Below are 22,761 nucleotides of genomic sequence, written 5' to 3' on the forward strand. Positions count from 1 at the left end.
GACAATATTCAAACATAGTAAGTAGAGTGCACAATCTCAAAAGGATTTATTGCGGGAGTTTTTTTTATTCTGTGTTACTGTTCTGCATCAACGGAATGAACACTTAAAAGTGGAGGATGTGGGGCGGGGGTTACTGTCATGGCAGTCACTGGCGCTGACGCATCTAACTTTATGATTGTCACATGCAAAGTCAGAGAGTAAAATTGCACACAGCTGTAGCTAAATGGTGTGTTATGATTAGAAACGGATCTTTTATGACTATGAAGTGGTTGTTTTGCGGGATGTCTGTGTAAATTAGGGGTAGAATGTTATGTGTCCCTCTTCTGCCAATGTGCCAACCCACTTGAAAGATTGCTGGTGACTGACTGCCTGATTGGCTTCCTAAATACAGTCCATCATTAATGATTGCCTTTAGGTTTTCTGTTTGGCGAAGGTGACTATAGGGAAAGCACATATGATTATCATTTATATATTCTTCTAGAAGTCTTTGTGAGTCTTCACACACAAGTAAGTAGACATTAATGAAACACAAATGTTAGGATCAGAGAAGCTTACTGCTCTATTCGCAGTCTTAGTGCTTCCATTATATTGTCAGAATGGAAACATCCGTGATCGTGAGGACACCACAACCTAATATTCTGTCAGAACGATGTCACATTAAGCCTCTTGAAACACTGTGCATCAAAAGAAAATTGTTTTTGCTCTCTGATACATGTCGACTCACACAATTGACTATGCAACGTACTCTAGCACTTTGTGGATTGCAGACACTTATACATAGATATAATACATACATATAAATATCATATAAAGTAACTCACAATTTGCTACCACTTATTATTTCACAACGAACAAATCTTGAGTACATAAGAAATTGCCGTGTGTGCCTAAATCTTCAAAAGACATTTTAAAGTCTATCTCAGATTAACTTCATACGCCATTTAGAGTTTACCCAAATATAATGTTCATCTGGCATCTGTGCCACGTTAAGTTAATTTAGTGTACATTTTGGTCACACATGGAAAGTTAACCAGATGGTGCTTCTTGAGCAGTCAGACAGCACGCACGCACGCACAACCACACACACACACACACACACACACACACACACACACACACACACACACACACACACACACACACACACACACACACACACACACACACACACACACACACACACACACACACACACACACACACTCCAAGGAGCTAGGAGAAGATGGAGACCCTCCCTTTGGTCCTCTCTTTGACCACCTTCTCCCGATGCCGTCAAATGTGCCATCTTGATGCAAGTCCATCTCAAGACACGGATGCCTCTTGTTTTGTTATTTTAAACAGATCTAATCAGAAGTGTGTTAAACAGGAGTGGATCTTTTATGCATTGGATGTTAGGACATGGAAATCACAGCTGTAGATCAAGCGAATAAACAACTGCACCCTGATTCAATTACAACGGCTGAGTCTGTGCTTTTATCTAGCGCGGACATCGTTTCAATCAAAATGTAAAACAACCCAATCCAATAGATTCAATAGCTAAGATAGGACGCAGACTGCTGAGTTTGGTTGTTTTCCAAAACACGGGATGAATACAAGGCCTGCCGCCCGTGTTCTCTTTCTTTCTGACAGCTATCAAGAGAGTCCCATTTCCAAACGCCATTACCATTTGGGATAACGGTGAAAACAGAATTGAAAAGTATCGGCAAGAGGGACGGTTTGCTATTTTCATATTACAGCATTATTAAACCACTCTGTTTTCTAAGATACAGCCTCATGCACTCTTCGGTCATTTCGCATCCCCATTTTACACTCCCTTCATGAGTGAGCCACACAGGCAACAGTAATTATTGTATAGGATCATACTTAGTGGGAATTGGAAAGTCTGCATTAATGGCAGGTTCATGTAAATGTTTTCTCTCCAAGCTATATGATTTGATAGCAGTAGGATACAGGCCACTGCACTTTAGTTAGCTTTAATTAACTGAGCCAAAAGCACCATGAACCACGTTTAGAATAATCTTAAAAACGACAGAAGGGAGCGAGACACAGAGAGAGAGTGAGAGAAAGAGAGAGAGAGTGAAATCGCGGAAAAAGACGCTTGCTCTATTAACAATCATGTTCAAGAAAATTGAATGTAAGGAAATGTCCAACAATGTTGGGCATAACCTCATCTACAATAAGTTAATCTAATAGAAAGCAATTAATTTAGGACACAGGCCATTGCACTTTCACCAATTTAATTAACACATAGGATATTTGCAAGACTATAACGCATCTGCACAGCCCATGAGGGACTGCTTAATATGTTTTACAATTACAGTAAATAAAGTCCAACTTTTTTTTGTTAATTTTCTCAAAGTTGGATGGTATTTCCTACTTTTATCAAAGGTACGGAGCTCAGGTTTCCTTAAATCAATGGCCATTGACCGGTACTTTTCTAGCAGCATAACTCGAAGTCCCCCCCCCCCCCCCCCCCCGCCCCCCCCACCCTTCACCCGTACGTTATGCTGAACAATAGCATTGGTAATGTTGTGCACAAAAGCATCTTTTTTTTAATTAAAGTATCAGCATGTTGTTTCTCCTGCCCTCTTTTTTAATACATCCAAAGTAAAGGTTATTGGAGTAAGGCACACTTTTTTTTCAGGTTCCTTACATCCAAACAAGCATTTTATAATTCATCGCCAAACCATGACAGATGAGTCCTGCTGGAGAATATTATAAAATGTCTCAAATCTCATATATATGCTAATAGTATGCTGAGACCGCTTGGAAAGTGTTGCACACTTTTTAATCTGTTCTTGGTACTAGTCGGACCACTGTGTGAAAGTGGGGGAGACAAGTCATTGCACTTCAACAATTTATGATCAGCATTTCAGCAGCAAGGCAGATAGACAGAGAGAGAGAGAGAGAGAGAGAGAGAGAGAGAGAGAGAGAGAGAGAGAGAGAGAGAGAGAGAGATTATTTATCATTATTAAAAACGATGCGATAAAACAAAAGATGACAAGACTTGAACGTGAAATTTAGAACATGTCTCGTACTTAATAGCAGAAAGTAAAGCTGGTGACTTTGTCTTGTCACTGCCACTGAGTTACTTGCTACCTTGACGTGCATATAACGTTCAGTTTGATTTATGACATTTAATGTTCTGCATGAACACAGTATGCGCCCTCGAAATGCAATGCTATACAGAGATATTATTCTGATAAACATGTAGGCTTCGTGCATTTAACTGCTGAGCCATTTGTGTTTCACGCCTTTCATACTACATTTAGATTGGACGATGACGATGTTCTCTGTGGTGAACTGAATTAAGGAATTTACTGTGAATTGACTTTCCAATTTAGTGTATGTATTTCCTGTAGGTTTAGAGTGGATTCTTCATTACTTGACATTAACATGCAGTATTTCAACCGATTAAACTCATCTTTAAAAATCTATACTTTCTTACAAATGTATTGTCTCTTTTAAATTCACCAACGACATTTTGCGATTTCTTCACCTCTCTTGTGATTTTTGGGCTGACTCTCCTTAAGTGGCGCAGGTCGATGCAAATTTACATCAAACGGTAAGGCAGTCACTCAAAAGCCATGATCCACTGCTCTACTGGAGCTTGTGATGAGGCTTGGATAGCTGTAAGACTGGTGTTTTATTTTTGTTAAATTACATGTGTCAGAGAGGAAACTCTTTTGTTGAGGGCCCATATTCGAGCCCCGGGATAATCAAGGATAACTTCATTCATCAATTGGTTCTCACTGAAAATATACATTTGTGATTTGAAAAAAAAAAAGATGTATACAGTAGTTGGAAATTGTTTCTAGTTCTTGAAACCAAACAGCCACTTGCATTATGTATTGGAGGTGCACTTTGTTTGAAGGAGCTCTAGTAACACTTTGGGCGCTGTATTCAGAGGGTTCAGGCGTAAAAAATGGCATGTCCCGATTTTTGTGCCGATGTTAGCCTTGATTCGCATGTTTGGGAATTTGGTTAATCTCTCTGCGCCATGCTGGGCGTTCCGGTGCACTTACGGCGTATCCGTTGACACACCCCAGGCACACCTGACAATTTGATGGCTGAAGAGAGACTAAACTTTACGCCTGCTGGGACCATGTCTTATGATTGGTGCAAGGAATTTAACCTGAATTAGGTCAATTTGATTATGATGCAGGCAGACAGATTTTGAGCCTCGCAGACATGTGTCATGGATGTCATCATATTTCATTCATAAATACAAAAGCGGGGTGCAGAGAACCCTCCTAATGACTGCAGATTGAATGCAATACTTTTATTTTATCATCATCTTTATGATCTTTTCAACCCATTGGGAAGGCATTCTCCAAGTTTGTATTATTAGTATTATTATTATTATTGTCATATTTATATTTTGTATTTTTAGTCATGGCACAGCTGTGATCAGGGTAGTTGGCAGTCTCAAGCGGCAACTTCACACATCTGTGAATTCTGTAGCCAACTTCATATCTCATACGCACTTAAAAGTCTTCTTGTAGGTCCTTATAATCATACTTTCCCTGTCTTGACCTGACTATCAATGGTCCTCTCATGGCATTTAAAGAAAATGAGAGCAGCTGCTTCGGCTGGTGGTGAATCAAATGGGCTATTTTCACGCACAAAACTAACCAAAATTCTGCGTGGCTTGCCCCTGCGCAGATTTAGACCACACCTCACTCCTGGGCACAATGGGCAGGAAAATAAATGCCTATGAGCGTTCTCCTGAGACAAATTAGAAAGTGCTTCAGTTCTACCGTAAATTCATATTATAACTTGTAGAATTGTCCAGCAATTTGTAACTGCTCGTGTTTCCTTCTCTCCGCGTTTCCCTTTCATAAGGATGCTGAAATATTAACGGACAGAAAATGATTACACAATTATATAGCTTGAATCACAATTTACTGAGCCTCAGCAAATTATTCTCAGGTGGGTGCCAGGAGTAATGGAAACTGTCTTCTTCACTTTTTGTCAAGCTTCTCAGCTGCTCTAGTGAAACCGCAATTTGCTCTGCATTCATTTTTCCGATTCCTTTTTTCATTTGTTTTGATTATGTTTTCATTTTGTTTTCTTGCATTCTTTCCTTTAGATTTTCATCTTCGCTTCTGCTGTCATGGCTAAATGAATCTGATATGTTTCCCTAAATTGGACATTACACCAACAACAAAGTATGAAATCATCTGTTAGAGTTGATTCTTGATGAAGCACTGATGACAGGTTGTCATCCTTAATTTAACTGAATGGTCGCTTGCATTTTTACAAACACTGGAACTTAGAAAACTCTAACAGCTCAAAGGGCATATGCAGTAGTTAAGAAACAAAGCAAATTGTCAAGATGTAGAAGGAATATTGTGTGAGGTCCATTTTATTGAAGCCACTGTTTTTTTTTAATTCTCGTGTGTTAAAATTGCTGTTGTTAAGCTGTGAATATACTTGTCTGGTTGTTAATCATATATTGTTTTAAGTCTTCATTTTTACTGTTAAAATTAGAGCACCATCAAGAGCTCCAATGTAAAGACTTGCACTTTGAAAGTCTGTCATGACTGAAGTCCTCTTGCAGACAAAGTAAAAATGGCAACTGGTTGTTGGAGAGATGCAAGTATGCATCCAGGGTGGTGTTAAGGTGCCCTCGAGCAAGTCACCATCACCACCATCCCAGCTCAAGAAGTGCATCAGCGTGCCACTTTGACTCGGCAACTCTTTTTGCATACTTGGTTGTGTGTGATTTGGTTCTATTTGTGTGGTCTGCAAGACAAAATGGAACTTGTCAGTAGCATCAAGTTGTGGCCCGGTGATGCTGCTGTTTTCAGTGCACAGATTGACAAATGTTCAGCGAAGCATCTTCTCAGGAAGAAAACGTGGACCTGGAGAAAGACGTGTCATCCAGCCTAACTTCATCTCAAAATGTGCCGATGAGGTCTGCTCCATCAAGAGAGTCACAATTTACTGCAACCACAGGACCTCGCTGAATGCAGAGGTGAGAGCATTGCTGAAAGCTAGAGAATGATGCTGCTTTTTTTCAGGGCACATTAAGCATCAGCACTCAGGGCAGCAAGACGAAATCTGGCTTTGGGCATTAGGAGAGTTAAATACCGATGCTTCTATGCTCAGAAAATCTCGAGTCACTTCACGTCCAATTACCTTCGAAGCATTTGGAAAGTCATTAAGTGAATCACAAACTACAGCACTAAGGATGCACTATGCTCAAATAACCCCTCCCTGCCAGATGCCCTCGACCAGTTTTTCGCCTGCTTTGCGGTTCTCAACATTGTGACGAAGACCGGGGAGATGGCCGTGGACTTCAGGAAGAATAGACGCTTCCTCGCCCTCCCATAAAGGAGCAGTGGAAGCGTACCTAGGATATTGGCCATCGTGTTTCATGCAATATCACGAGGAAATATTTTTGTATGACCATAAAACTTCTTCTTGAATCTTTAATTTTGATTTCCCATTTGGGGATTATAATCAATATAAAAAATGTTAAATATACAAAAAGGTTTGATGATTTACATGAGGTACAGGCTCGGTCATTTTTACTGCAATACTATTCGTATGAGAGATTGGTAACCGTGGTTGATCTCGTGTGCTTGAGTTCCTCAGTATTTAAAATTGGAGAGCCTATTCCATGAGACACTTGTGTTAGTGCTGGTAATAAATTAAAAAAAAAAACATTTAAAAAGCCGTATTTTCCGCACTATAAGGCGCACCTAAAGGCATTCAATTTATTCAAAAGTCAACAGCGCACATTATATATGTATCAATATTCAGATTTTTTTTGGACATGGTATTTTAAATGTTCTGCAAAGCGCTTTGTTACAGCTGTTGTGAAAATGTTATACAAATAAAGCTGTATCGTATTATATTGTATTCCCTTGAGCATAGCTCCAACTAGTGGATACATAATGCAACGTGCCTTACAGTGCAGAAAATACGGTATATATTTTAAAAAATTGGAGCCTTTTGCTTTACGGTCACACAAGTCAGTCAACTGATGCAAGTGGATCATCAAAGTCAATTCAATCAAATAATCCGAGTTTGCTGAATAACACAATGACCTTCCCTTAGTCTAATTACTCTCCTTCTGTACTTTGCAAAACCCTGCCAGAGAATTCATTGCATCTTGGTTAATGAAGTATTTATACTTCTGATTCCTTCGTGAGCCGCGTCATTGTTGACTGTCCACAAAACTGTCATTCTTTTTGGAAGGATCGTTAAGAGAGAGACCAGGAGATAAGTACACGAAATAGACAGCTAATAGAGGGTGAGCTATAGCCCCCTCTGAATTCCTACTCTTTGTTTAATATCCAGTCCTCCCTTGTTGCCTGATCCTTTATGCCTCAGTGGGAGAATGATGATGAATCGCTTGGCCTCAAGGAAGCAAAATATATCCAGTCCAAATGGGATTGGGAATTGGTTAAGTACTTCTGCAGAGTCTTGACCTCATAATCGCTTTGAGCCTGCAAGGACCTCCTGATTTATAAAGTAGCAGTTGATTAATGCCCTTTTAAGTGGACAAGGCAGGCAAAACAGAGGCCCAACCATTCAAACATAAACGCCGTGTGTAAAAAGAGGGATAGAGAGGCACGTTTGTGTGCTGGTGTTCACATGAACCACGAGCTGTGTATACAGATAGTGCACATGCTACTTGTGAGTTTAGCAGTAAAGGTAATTGCGGCAGCACAAGCAACGAGTCACATCTTCCAAGCTATAAATCATTCCGGTTTGGCCTCTCTTTGACACCAATTGCTGCCTGTCCACAAAGCTCACGTTATGCTGCTGTAGGTCAACAGCAAGCTCTTTAAACAGCTTTTGTCAGTGAGACTGACTTGCTCATGCCGCACCCCTGAAATTAACAACAGTGAAAGTGACAATCATAGAATATAGAAACCAAATGTAGAAACAAAACCTCAGATGTTCATTCAAAAATAATAATGATAATCAGACAACGATGCCGATCATTACAAGCGGTGTGCAGGCGAACCCCTGAATCAAGAAAATTACAACACACAACAAAGTTGCAAATTAATACATTAATTGCTATGTGGATATATCAGGTATGGCTGAGATTAAATATAAAACGTTTTTCTTAGCAAATTTCACATACACACAATAATTCCACTCTTTATTTTTTGTGTCATTTCTGGTTGGGAGTTGATCGACCTGAGTCTTGCCTCTGATCAGAACTTCCATTACACAATATGGCCACCATGTAGACTTTGTTGAAGCAAGCGGCTGAAGTGTATTTAGTGTTGTCCTCATGTTCAACTCGGTGAAGTGACTTCAACATACACGAGTAGAATGTGGAACCCCAGGCTGGATCGATAAGAACAGTGTTGGTACATTTATGTACTTAATCACAGGGTTTGCAGCAAAATTACAGACATACAGGCCAAAGTGCACCTCCACTTCTCCATCTGACCAAGACCACACACTTAGGCTATCTTTAGAACACTATTGGTTGTCTGTTGTTTGCTGTTATGCCAATGGCTTCATTAGTGATGTTTATAGTGTTGTATCGTGAGGATTTTCATGGCGAGAGTTGTTAACTATTGACTTCATGAAAAGATTTGAATGATTGATTAATTTGAATGCGGTGCAACAATTATGTTAAAACACAACTCAACTATTTATACAGCACATGTACAACATCCACACCTGTAAGAAGGTGCCAATGTTATCTTTGAATTAAAATGCACAATAGATCCCTTAACATAGTGCAGTTTTATTCCCTTGCGAAAGGTTGTGCAAAAGAACAACTACGATTCGAACCAGGCCCGGCTTTACCAACTGACTTACCTGGGCCGAAGCCCACGAGGATCCAATACTCAAGGGTCCATCATAATTAAAAAAAGGAAAAAAAACGAATTTGTTGACTTTTACATTAGAGGACCAATCTACAGGCAATTTTGTGCAACTCTGTGGCCGACTCTGTTATACTGTAATAAAAGTCTTAAAAGTTTCATCATATTCTGCCACTTGTTGAACTGTGTCAGTCACTTCACCAACGCTGTTGAAGAAGAAGCAGTTTAATTTAAGGCCAAAAGGCCTCTCGGAGGGCATTAAATTCTTCATAATTCTGCAATACATGCATACAGTACATGCATACATGAATGCATGCATGCATACATGTATACATCCATCCATCCATATATATATATATATAGCATCCTCGTCTCGAAAGGCAATGGTCGACGCTTAGGGGGGGATTAGGTCCTGTACCGGACGCATGAGCGCGAGTGGCTGAAGAGCCCTATTCTTGAGTGGCATTCCCGCTGGCATTTCACGCGGGTGAATGTTGAGGATGGTGGGGTGGTGCGTGGAGCAGCTGCGCGGCACTTTCTCGCTGCCCGCTTCTGTGAGGCCCGGTCCTGCTCCTCCGCCGCAGCCCCAGGACTGACCTTTAGGTCACGTTTGAAAGTGTTCTTGTAGCGCAGCAGGGGCCGGCCCACACTCCGGCGTCCCTCAAGCAGCTCGCCATAGAGGATTTCCCGCGGCAGCCGGTGGGGGTCCATGCGGAAGGTATGGCCGATCCAGCGGAGCCTCCTCTTCATCAAGGTGCATTGGATGCTTAGGAGGCCGGCTTGTTGGAGGACCGCAGTGTTTGGAATCCGGTCCTGCCACCTGATGCGCAGCAGCCGCCGGAGGGCACGTAGATGAAAGGTGTTAAGTCGCCGTTCCTGCCTAGCGTAGGTGGTCCATGACTCACTGCCGTAGAGTAAGGTGGAGAGGACGCAGGCCTCGTACACCATAACCTTGGTTTTTGCACTGAGAAGGCTGTTTTCCCAGACGCGTTTCGACAGCTTCGCCATCACACCGGCAGCCTTGGCGATCCTCGAGCTGATCTCGGCGTCGAGTGTTGTTGCACATGTGACGGTTGAGCCTAGATAGGTGAAGGAGTCGACATTTTGCAGCGGCGTGTCCTCGATGGTGATAGAGGGGGCGACGGTGGTTCCCTGGGCTAGTATATTTGTCTTCTTTAGGCTGATCGTGAGCCCGAAGTCCCTGCACGCACGCGAGAGTCTGTTCAACAAGTGCTGGAGTCCTGCCTCACTATGGGAAGTGAGGGCAGCATCGTCTGCAAACAGTAGTTCTCTTACCAGGATGTTGTAGGTTTTAGACTTGGCGCGCAGTCTTGCCATGTTAAAGAGGCTACCATCTTGCCGTGTGCGGAGGTATACCCCCTCTTCGCAGTCGGAGAAGGCATACTGAAGGAGGATGGAAAAGAAGATTCCAAATAGGGTTGGTGCAAGGACGCACCCCTGCTTCACTCCACTGCTGACTGGGAATGGCTGGGAGGTAGCGCCGTTGAAGCGGACTGTGCTTTGCATGTCTTGATGGAAGGAGCGGATAACGGTGAGCAGTTTTGGTGGACAGCCTGTCTTCTCCAATATTTAAAATAGCCCGCTCCGGCTGACCAGGTCGAACGCTTTGGTCAGGTCAACGAAGGCAATGAACAGAGGTCTTTGCTGCTCGCGGCACTTCTCTTGAAGCTGGCGGAGGGAGAATATCATGTCCACTGTGGATCTTTTAGCCCTGAAGCCACACTGCGATTCGGGGTAGACTCGTGAGGCGAGGCGCTGAAGCCGTTTCAGGGCGACGCGGGCGAACACCTTCCCAACGGTGCTGAGCAGAGAGATGCCCCGATAGTTGTTACAGTCGCTGCGGGCCCCCTTGTTCTTGTAGAGGGTGACAATGGAGGCATCCCTCATGTCTTGGGGGATGTGGCCCTTTTCCCAGCAGAGGCTCAGAAGCTGGTGCAGCGGTTGCAGGAGCGTGTGTTTCCCATGCCGCAGTACCTCAGGGGGGATGCCATCCTGGCCTGGTGCTTTGCCATTGTTTAGAGCGTTGATTGCTTTCGCAAGCTCGTCAGGCGAGGGTGCGCTGTCCAGTTCCTCCATGAGGGGAAGGTCAGGCAGGGAGTCAAGGGCTGCTCCTGCGACGGTGTTTTGAGTTGCATATAGCTCTAGGTAGTGCTCGACCCACCTATCCATTTGCCTGCTTTGGTCTTGGATCGTGTGACCGGTCTTGGACTTGAGAGGGGCGGTTTTGTTGCATGGTGGACCCGTTGCCGTTTTGATCCCCTCATACATGCTCCTGGTCCTGCCCTGGTCAGCAGCTGACTGGATCTCCATGCAGAGGTCCTGCCAGTATTTGTTAGCACAACGGCGGGCTGACCGCTGGGCTTTACTCCTGGCAGCACGGAGGGTGTCTCGGGTGTTGGGTCAGGGGTTGTTCTTGTGCTCAAGCATTGCCTTTCTCTTGGCTCCTGTTGCAGGCTCTATTTCTAGCCAGTGCGCCTCGAACCAGTCTGCGTTTTTCCGCACTCTCTTCCCAAAGGCGAGCATTGTGGAGTCGTAGATGGCGTTTCTGAGCTGGTCCCAGAGACGGACGGGGTCTTCTGTGGTGTTGTCATATTTCTCTTTCAGCTTATCTCTGAATGTAGTGGAGAAGCAGCTCACCTTTTCCGGGTCGGCAGTGCCACAGGTGTTTATGCGCGGCTTGCACTTGGTCTTGGCGTGGTGGATTCTGCGAGGCTGCAGCCTCACCTTACTGGCGATTAGGGAGTGGTCGGTGTCGCAGTCTGCGCTGTGGTAGCTCCTCGTGTGGAGGATGGCGTTCAGGCTGGATCTTCTTGTAATTGCTAGGTCCAGCTGGTGCCAATGGTGGGATCTAGGGTGCCTCCAGGACACCTTGTGGCGGTCATTGCCTGCGAAGAAGGTGTTGGTGATACAGAGGCTGTGGTGGCAGCACAGCTCGAGGAGGCGTTGGCCATTCTCGTTCACTCGGCCAACTCCATGTGGGCCGAGGCAAGAGGGCCAACCCTTCCAATCGGCCCCCACACGTGCGTTGAAGTCGCCGAGAATCAGGAGGAGTTCGGTCTTGGGGATACGTCTCACTTCATTTTCGAGAGTTTCGTAGAACTCATCCTTGGCTTCTGGGGAGGACGTCAGGGTGGGGGCGTAGGCTGAGATGATGTTGGCATACCCTGCTGTGGTCTTCATGCGCAGGGAGAGGAGACGGGACGTGCCGCCGGTCGGTGTTTCCACTGCGTGGAGCAGGGAGTTCCTCACTGCGAAGCCCACGCCATGCTGGCGCGGTTCCTTCTGCGGCCGACCCTGCCAGAAGAAGGTGTAGTTTTCTTCCCTGAGGGATCCGCTGTCTGGCAGGCGTGTCTCCTGGAGGCAGGCCACATCGATGTTCAAGCGGGCCAGTTCCTTCCCAATGATGGCGGTCTTTCTTAGGTCAGTGATCTGAGTCGGGTCGGGGGACATTCCGGGGCACATAATTCTGACGTTCCAGCTTGCTATGCGAAGTGCTGGGGACTTCTTTCTCTTGCGTGTTTTGCCTGGTGCATGGAGGCACTCGCTTTCCGGGTTTCCCCTGCTCTCTACGCACCCAGTAGAGCAGGCGAGTGTGACGGGCTAGCACCCTATTGACCGGGGGCTGCCCAGTTTGGGGCGGGCGGTAGCTAGCCAATGGAGTGCGATGACTCCTCCCACCGTCGGACGAGGCCCCTGGCGCTCCGGCTCCACGCCAATTGGCCGGAGCCCTAATGAACCGGTAACTGCCTCTTCCCGTGGTTGCTTTACGAAGTCTTGCGACTTCGGTGGAGACCACTCTCCAGTGCGCGTCGAAGGCTTGGGCGGGGGATATGGAGACACTGAGTTGCCCAGGCTGTAGTGTCCCCCTCTCGGCGTCACCGATCGGAGCCCAACGGAGAGGATGAACCAATACACTTGGGACCGGGTCTGCTGCAGGAGTTGCCAGGGTCGCTGACTGCGTGCCTGACCCTGCCTGTCGGGGCTCCACTCCGGGTACACTGGTAGGGTGTACCACCGTATGCCTAAGAGGCAGACCCTGCAAGGCAGCAGGGGGATTTGGATTCAGAGTTGCCTTCTCCTAGCCTTTGTCTAAAGAGACCCAACCTACAAGGCAGCAGGTTTTTACAGGGTGAGGTTGTTAACCTCACGCCCAACCCCCCAACCTGGAGGACCAGTTGGATGCAGTTTAACGTCATACCCATCCATAATATATATATATATTCATTCATTCATTTTCCAAACCGCTTTATCTTCACCAGTGTTGCGGTGGGTGCTGGAGCCTATCCCATATACAGTGTATATATATATATATATATATATATATATATATATATACTAGCTGGTTCGCCGCCCTCCGGGCGGCTCATCAGCAATGCTTGTGGGTAGACAACATTTTTTCGCTATGATGCCCGCGCGATCTTAGTGAGCGCGGTGAAGTAGGTACGTTTTGAAAAGGGACAGACGGAAGGACAGACCGCGTGCGGGACGACGCGCAATATATATATAGATATACAGTATATGTGTGTGTGTGTATACATGTATAATGTTTAGAATGTTTTAATTTGAAATAAGGACCAATTTTCTATTACATTTTTGATTTGATATTGGATCACATAATATTGTTAGTCACGTTTCGCATGATGGTAGTTGTCGGACCCCAAAAAGCAGGTAGGAGGAGGGTGGATTGACCAAAATGTATTTAACAAAAAATACACACAGGAGTACAATGGAAAAAACACTAACTCGAAGTACTCAAAAATTGCCTGGAAATCACAAGGAACAAACAAAACTAAGACAGGAAACAAAACATGACAGGAGCACACATATGCTCACATACTCACAGCTCACAATGACCCAACAAAGACTGGCAGAAACTCAGGGAACTAAATACAAGCTAAGTGACGAGACAACGAGAAACACCTGGACAACACACAAAGGGTTGAGGGAGCTAATTGGTTACACACAAGGAAAACTGATAACGAGAAGTGTCGAAAAAAGGGCACATGAGGAATCAAAACCAAACATAACCAGATCGAAACATAACAGTTAGTGTGTAATTTGTCTGAGACTGAATAAAATTTGCAGTATAAAATAGCTTATGACGATGTAACTCCATGGACTATGTCCTATGATATCAATGGTCACAAAGTCAAACCAGAGCCCATTTCTTGACAAGTCTCAGGACAAAGACTTCTAATCGCATTAGTTTACCCTAATTAGACAGTGTCACTTCTGCACTGGCTGAGACCAGAGACTGTCAGAGCAGTAATTAAATAAAAGACAGTTTCATTTGTAAAGCATTAACTGTCACAAGTATTAACAGGAACCCTTATGTCTTGAATACCACATATCTATATTTAAGTTTTGGTATAATTATCAGGTTCTTAAACTAAAAGCTTAACTTTGCATAGGTGGAGAATTTGGAGAGAACTACAAAAGTGTTTTGATGTGTTTATAATGGTGGTGTTTTCTGAGCATTGAAGAGCAACTATGACCTTGATTATGTATTAAGGTGGATAAAAAATAATGATCATATTTCACTTCTCCAGTATAGGATACCGCAGAGATGAAGTGACATTGTTGAAAAATATTTTTCTCAGAGAAGAAACTTTCTGTTGCTTTTCAGTTTTTTTCAGCACTGTGCTTTTTTAGATTGACAGCCGACTCTCAGGAGGAGGGTTGCAAAGAATATATGTTGCAGTCTGCCGTCCTGTCTTCACCTGCGGAGTGTGAAATGGTCGAGCGGGTGTGTGGGAGAGATGCAACGACGGGAGACGAGATTTCGGCATGCAGTGGAAATGGCAGTGTCAATTAAATATCACTTTCAATTTTCTTGTTTTATGATCCCCGGGCTACTAAGCACCAATAATACCCCCTTTGGCAGGCACTCCTACCTTGTCTTGAAGAAGATTGATTACACTTGTCGTCGCCGATGAAAAAGACATTTACATGAAAATAAGAAAACAAGTTCTTTGTTTGCATGGAAGTAAATCAAGGAAAAAAAAGCAATTCCCAATTTGATTTTCATACAAAAGCACAGCGAGATAACAATCACATGGCGTCTCATCTGAGTGACTTTTTGAGTTAGCCCAAAGAGGGTGTGGGGGTTAGATATATGTAGATTGAATAAAGCTGGCAAATTATTTTCACGCAACATTGATGGGTCTTGTCACTCACACAATGAAGATGTCTCTGATCCTGCAGCACAGATTGCATTTGCGGTATGTTACATACCGTGTAAGCCTTATGCAACGTATCTGTCCTCACATTGAAGACAATCGGGAAAAAAGAAATAGTTGCACGGACATTTTTCTCTCATCAATGCAATTAATATAATTTATATATTTTTTCACACACTCACCCATCTATATATATATATACACACACGCCCAGCTATATATAACCCCAGCTATATATATAGCTGGGGTTCACCCTGAACTGGTAGCCAGCCAATCGCAGAGAGACCAACAACCGTCCGCACTCCCACGCACATCAAAGGACAATTTAGAGTGTTCCATTACCCTGCCACCCATGTTTTTGGAATGTAGGACGAAACCGGAGTACCCGGAGAAAACCCACGCAAGCACGGGGAGAAAATGCAAACCCCACACAGGAAGGTCGGACGGGCATCTCCCGCCATCATCGGAGTCAACCCACAACCAGGTGGTGATCAGTTGACAGCTCCGTCCCTCTCTTCACCCAAGTATCTAAAACATGCGGCCACAAATCCAAAGGGATTCATCTCAAAACACAAACTGTCTATTTATGAAGACACTAGCTGGTTCGCCGCCCTCCGGGCGGGTCATCAGCTAGTTCCTGCGGAAGGCTGGTAAGGTGGGGCTTCGGCCCACAAAAGTGTTGTTGCTTGGTTTAACTTTTGTTCATCTTCATTGCTTATCGCGAAAATAAAGAGATGTTTAGATCTACTAAATAACTAACAATTTTATTGCAATGCTTGTGGGTAGACAACATTTTTTCGCTAAGATGCCCGCGCGATCGTAGTGAGCCACTGCCTGAGCGGCGCAGTGGCGGCGCGCAGCGGCGCGGTGAAGTAGGTACGTTTTGAAAACGGACAGACGGAAGGACAGACCGCGTGCGGGACGACGCGCAATATATATATAGATTGTACTCAAATAAATACTATACTGTAATTTACAGTACATTCCTATTTACGTAATTATCACCCTTATAATTATAAAGGACCCTTATAATTATAAAACAAAAAACGAGCATCATAAAATGGAGAGATAACATCATTCGTTCGAGAAAGCGTTTCAGCCTCAAGGGAGATCTGTTTTTTCATGGTCAAAATAGGATTACACATTAATACCATGATCAGGAAGAGAAATTAGAGGTATTTCTCAAGAAGTGGTGCAATGAGCATCTGATAGGTTTGTGGATTTATGGAAAAAAAGCACAGCCAGATGAAGTAAAAGCAAATCTCCCCAGTGCACCTTTAAGTCTTTTGTCAGTGTCACAGACGCTGTGTAGTCACTGTGTGTGTGGAGCATATTTACACAGAGCACAAGAGCATCCGTGTCCAATAATTAGTGTCTCACATGGTCTTTCACTACTTAAACAGGGTCAGAACAGCACTGACAACAACTGAGCGACCACACACACACACACACACGCATATCTGGGCTTTGAACAGTAACGTATTGTGGCATTCTGTGTGTGTGCTGAGATAAGCCAGGACGCTAATGCCATCCGTAAAACACTAATAAACAAACAGTGTTTAAATTGGCCTGAAAGGAGTCAGTGATGCGTAGGAAGCACCCCCAACGCTTCAATAGCTTAATCTGCCTCTTTCTCACTCTGCTTTTTCACTTTCTCACAACAGATTAGGTTGTAAATGAACATAGGAAGAGGGGATTGGGATCTCCTTGACACTAGAACCTTCCACCCTAACATTATTTTTTATTTTATAATAGATCAGCCAAGGTTGCATGAAACCTTTTTGCACAGTTGCTGTTTAGCTTCAATATCAGACTTGTACCACAATTTTCTAAATCATTTATTCATTCATTCATATTCCGAGCCGCTTGATCCTCACTAGGGTCGCGGGGGGTGCTGGAGCCTATCCCAGCTGTCTTCGGGCAGTAGGCGGGGGACACCCTGAATCGGTTGCCAGCCAATCGCAGGGCACACAGACACGAACAACCATCCAAGCTCACATTCACACCTAGGGACAATTTAGAGCGTCCAATCAGCCTGCCATGCATGTTTTTGGAATGTGGGAGGAAACCGGAGCACCCGGAGAAAACCCACGCAGGCCCGGGGAGAACATGCAAACTCCACACGGGGAGGCCGGAGCTGGAATCGAACCCGGTACCTCTGCACTGTGAAGCCGACGTGCTAACCACTGGACTACCGGGTCGCCCCTAAATCATTTAATAATTGGAATTATATTCATCTTAAAATGATAACTTTTTAAATGTAGAATTTTTCAAGTATATTTCACATTGTTTTCCCCCGAATATTAGCTTCAATTTCTTTTTTTCACGTAATACAATTTTATTTTGTCCTTTTTTTGTCATGCAGTGTCAGAGAGGAGAGGATGAAATAAATTTCACCACCATGAGTAGGTGTTCTAAAAACAATGTGCCGAAAGTAAATAAAGAGAAATCAATAGAACTATCTATACAGCCATTTTCTATATTTATATCCTGTTCAGGGACCTGGTGAGTTGAAGCCTAGCTAAGATGATTTGGGCAGATGGTGAATGACAGTCTGTCGCAGGGCACATTGAGACAGGAAACTGAAGCCACACTGCATTCAGTCAAGTTTCTGGATGTCTAAATCAAAAGTGACCCAACTGTATTTTTGTATAATTGTGAAATTACAATCAAGCACCAACATGTGCCTTGTGAATTAACACATGAAGAGACACACTTAGATTGCATTGTTGTGTGTGGGTTTTTTTTGTTATGTTTTATTGCTGTCGCTGTGCAAATAGCACATTGCTCTTGACAACTATAAGCAGACGTGACTATTTCTATTACTTGTGCAATGTGAATTGACTGAAGAGTGTGGAAATGTGTCCAGATTGTGTGTGTGAGGTCAAGTCAAGTCAACAGTATTTATAGAGCACTTTCAAACAGCCATCGCTGCATTCAAAGTGCTGTACATGGAGCGATTTAGCATGCACAATAAACAGTAAGACAAAGCACCAAACAGTAAAATCAAGAATAAATCTAAGTCATGCTGAGTCGAACGCCAAAGAATACAAGTGAGTTTGAGTGTGTGTGTGTGTCTGTGCTAATTAAACGACTAACAGTGCTTTATTGTTGCATATTTATATCTGCTTATTTGAGATAACAAGGGAGACATATTTCCGGTATCAAGGAGGCCATAGTCCTTGTTGTACGGGAGTGTTGAATATGGAGGCAGTGTGTTTAAATATATCATTGTCATTGTGCTATAGGAGACCCATGCATTTGGGGGGGTCGGGGTGGGGGGTGGGGGGGCTCCAAACAAAACATGTTCCTTCCGGAATGCGATTCATCAGTTTTTTTTCCCAGAGCCCTCCCAGTTGAAGTTTTTTTATGGTACCTGTTTGGTTTTCAAATGCTCTTTTCTCTCTCCCCCTCTCAGTATAGTGTCCAAAGTTGTCTACATGTGCCTCTCGTGTTTTTGTGCACGCTAGATGTCCTTTTAAAAACCCCAATCTCAAATAAGTCTTTATTCTTGTTTTGTTGGCCCATATTCACTGTTTTCATGAACTCTGGCCTCAACCATGGCAACAGCTTGAAAAATGTTAACAGTGATTGACAGGATTAAAAAAGGCCCCCGTCCCTGTTACGCATTTCAAACACTTTGGGAACAATGGTGCTTGGTGTGATTGAATTAATGAGGTATTGCCGACTGTCAAAAGAGCACACATACTTTACATAAACCTGATTATCTTTGCATGGCAGAAAGAGAAGAAAAGGGTAAGTAAGGGAACTGAAGGAGGAGGATATATGGAACAAGAAAGTGATGAGAGGGGGAGAAAGATTTGGATTTCAGTGGGCATTCCCCTCTTTAAAAAAAAAAGGCATCAAAGCCCAATGTAGTGATGTTCTGGTTTGGGCATGCCTTTGCCATCTACCTCATCCTTGTGCTCTGTTTAGCATAAAGCGACCATAGGGGCTTTAACAAATCTATTCAAGATGCAAGGGGCCCCAGAACAACATTTTTCACAAGCCACCACCCCCAAGCAAGATGTGATTTTGCAGGGCCACTATTGTTCCTCTCGAACCACAGGACCATTTCATCTTCTCCTCGACCCTGAAATCCAAAAAGAAAAAAAAAAACTAAAAAACATCGGTGCCCTTAACGAACCCACAAAATGACACCTGGAGTGACTACCAAGAGTCCCACTAATTCTTCCAACCTATTGAAGCAGTACAAATAGAGTTGAGGTGGAGTGAAGGGATGGAAAGAGGTTCTTTGATGGAATTGCTTACCAGATCAGCAAAGTGAGCCTTCTGACATGAGAACTAGTTCTGTATTTAATCTGTTTAAATGTTTTTTTTATTCCTCTTTCTTGCTATATCGCAAAGGTCTCTTTTCCTCTCTCTTACTCCTTAGCCTCACCATCTTCTTTTTTCACCCTTTCCACCGAGAGAAAATGTGTCAGCAAAAGTTATTGTTGAGCTGCACAAGAGGAGGCAGGACTTCCAAGCTGTACCTTTGAGCGTGTGTGTGTGTGTGTGTGTGTGTGTGTGTGTGTGTGTTCGCAAAGTGAAGGGTGTAAGCATGAAGAGAGCTGACTGTGTAGGCTGCCCCTTTCCTCCGAGTTCTGCACCCCACCTTCACTTGGACACATGGAAATGTCTGGCAGCTCTGGTTTGATTCCCTGCGTTGTCAAAAGTCATCTTTGTTAGCTTTCTCTTCCAATGAATGGCAGAGGATTAAAAGTAGGCGTGTTCCCACGTCAAGCTGTAGGTGGGCTTTGCCTCGAGTGCTTTCCATAAAGGAAAAAACGGGGGAAATCACACACCATTACTCTAGGGACTGCTGAAAGGAAAAGAAAATCACACATTACTCCGGAGGCCCCCATTGTCTAACCAACTAAGCCAGAGCCTATCAGATGCCTACAGACCCACCCACCCCCTCACATCTAAACATATTGCTGAGAGCCTGCCTAGTAAGATACAAATTGCCTTCTGTGCTGTGACGTTGCTGGAACATATTGAGAGGAGACATTGTAATTTAGCATTAGTTGTGAAGACGAGCAGATTAAGAGATGTTGGATAGTCATGGTAATGGGGGGAAAAATGACTGTGGGATTGACAGGGGTGCTACATGTGGTCCAATGTGTTTGCTTTTTCTTTTGCAGCTGCTCTGAATTATGAAAGGGTTCTATCCACTGTGCACATCACTGTACTGATACCGACAAAACAAATTATACAAATGTGAGTAATTGTTTTATGTGATCCATGCACTGCAAATCGCGTCTTGCTGTAAAATAACACACACTATTGCATGGATCATTTTTCGGGACTTATTACAGATTATGTTTTTTGTTTGTTTTCCATATCCTTTGAAACATCAGGAAGAAGGAACATGAGAAACTCGAGAAATACCAAGGGCTCAGAGAGGAGCTGGAGAGAGCCTGGAAGGTAAAGGTGACAGTCGTGCCTGTGGTGGTCGGAGCACTCGGGGCAGTGACCCCCAAACTAGATGAGTGGTTGCAACAGATCCCGGGAACAACATCGGACATCTCAGTCCAGAAATGTGCAGTGCTGGGAACAGCAAGGATACTGCGCAGAACCCTCAAGCTTCCTGGCCTCTGGTAGAGGACCCGAGCTGAATGAGGGACGGACACCACCCGAAGGGTGAGATGAGGATTTTTATATATATATATGTACCTACTGTATATATATACTGTATATACTATATATGCCTCCTGTATATATATACTGTATATACTATATACAGTATATGTATATACTGTATGTATATATATATATATATATATATATATATATATATATATATATATATATATATATTATTTTTTTTTTTTTTTTTTTAATGCAAACATTTAGGCTCTGATTTACAAGTTTGTAAGATACCAAATAGCAGGAGCTAAATTTTTAACAGATCACGTGCACTGTTGGCAACAGGTTTAAAAGTAGTGAGCCCGCCATATTAAATAGGGTTTCACATTTTAGGGAGCTCTGATTAGTTGTGTAATGTAGTTGTGGTTGGAAATTTAGTTGTGTAGTGCAAGTTGATATTAGGTTTGAAGTGAATGAATTGAAAGTGTTAGTGGAAGAGGCAAACTAATAACCTCTTAATGAGTTATAGAATTTAAATCAATCTATCCGATAACTTGGGGGCAGCCAGCAACCGCATAAGTGCTGTGGTTTGGTTGATTTAAAACCCCATAACTGCTCTGAGATAAGCCAGTGCCAATTGTCACAGAGCGATGACTGATCCAAACGGACGAAAACACAGAGTTCCAATGCGTTTTGTCAGAGTTGTTCGAACATGACTCCTTCTCATAAGTAGGTCCAAGTGAGCTCTGAGATCATTTAGAAGCTCCAAAATGGTACTGCTGAGTGGAATAGAGTGCAATCATTTGTGTTTAAGGTATTAAAAATATATATATTGACAGAAAAAGTTCTCCTTACTGCCTTTCATTTGGACTGTGCTATGATGGCACAGCTTTGTGTTCTCGTTTGTGTTCTTGCCATTCGGACGTGGTATTTAAAAATGTGAAAGAACCAGCTGCTGCAATTAATGGCAGGTTAGATAACTCAAATTGTGTTGACTAAAGTAATTTATTTAATTTACTTGGACCAGACCTCACTGAATTTTTCAGACTATGGTTTAACACAGATTCCAGTTGGTTGCTTCCCACCCAGTCACATTCTGATGGGGTCTCTCACATTCTGTCAAGGCTATCTTTTCCCTGTGTTGTCTCACAACCCCGGCCCATTTTGTAAACAGTGGCCTAAAATTGAGCAGCCATTGATGCTGAGGAAAACAGTGGCTGCTCCGGTTGTCAGTAGTAATTAGGCAGACGGCCCAGCAGCAACCCCTTGACTTTATTGGGCCATGTAGGGTCAAGTTATAATTCACCGGACCGGACTTTTTGTGTCACTTAAGTGCTTCATTTGCACTTTGCAGTTTACATGAACCCCACAGACATTACCATGCTCTCCTCTATTCACTGTGACACTATTAGTCTCTGTGGATTGATCAATACATCATGTATAGGACATCTTGAATGTCGACGGCTGGCTCTTTTGTGAACCCTGAGATAACAGTTTTTCCTATTCAAGCTGACTTGTTGGAACATGGAGATAACGCAAAGCGGGAAAGAGTTATATGGCTTGCAGCCGTGAGAGGAGACCTATCTTGCTCAGATTATAAGAGGGTGAACTAAAAACGCATAAAAGAGAGCGTTTACACTGAAGAATAGAGTAAGACTGTGTGAGGGTGTAAAGATCTGAACGACTCAAACTGGCACCTTTTATTGCCCCCAGGTATCCATGAGGGAATAAATTAGCCCTCCATTCCCACCATGCAGCCTGATAAAGCTGTGCACAGTGAGTTTTACAGTATAGTATGGAATATTGGTTACACTAGTAGAAATATTATCAAGTGGGTGTTACAAGTGCGCCAACACAAACAATTACAAACACACCAAGAAATTCTGTTTATAGCAGTCAATAAATCGGGGGCAGTTTTTGTGAGCCACAAAACATCACGGTTATTTTACTAATATTGACAGAAGAAGGTTTCTCATGTCATTGTTGAGAAATAATATATTGGTGCCTTGACTGGAGATGGAAATACCACAAATGTTTTTTATTCCAGGAGGGACTAAATCTGCCTGCGATAAGCAGCAATGAAATTTGCTTGCATGAGTGTTAAATGTTTTATAAAAGGCGTGCTCCTTCTTAGTAATTAATTATTATTACTGAATTGTTTCTGG

At 43.4% G+C, this 22,761-nt stretch overlaps 1 protein-coding gene across 1 annotated transcript in view; it reads left to right on the forward strand.

The window, feature by feature from the left end:
- Positions 1-20,656, forward strand: part of LOC127600889 (uncharacterized) — a 302,914-nt gene extending 282,258 nt beyond the window's left edge. The window contains exon 2 of the mRNA XM_052065776.1: positions 20,435-20,656. Within this exon, the coding sequence (XP_051921736.1) occupies positions 20,435-20,611 (177 nt within the window). The 3' untranslated portion in view covers positions 20,612-20,656. The remainder of the gene's footprint in view (positions 1-20,434) is intronic.
- Positions 20,657-22,761: the final 2,105 nt, after the last annotated feature.

This window comes from Hippocampus zosterae, chromosome 5 (assembly GCF_025434085.1).
Source record: "Hippocampus zosterae strain Florida chromosome 5, ASM2543408v3, whole genome shotgun sequence".
In the NCBI taxonomy this organism is placed as follows: domain Eukaryota; kingdom Metazoa; phylum Chordata; class Actinopteri; order Syngnathiformes; family Syngnathidae; genus Hippocampus; species Hippocampus zosterae.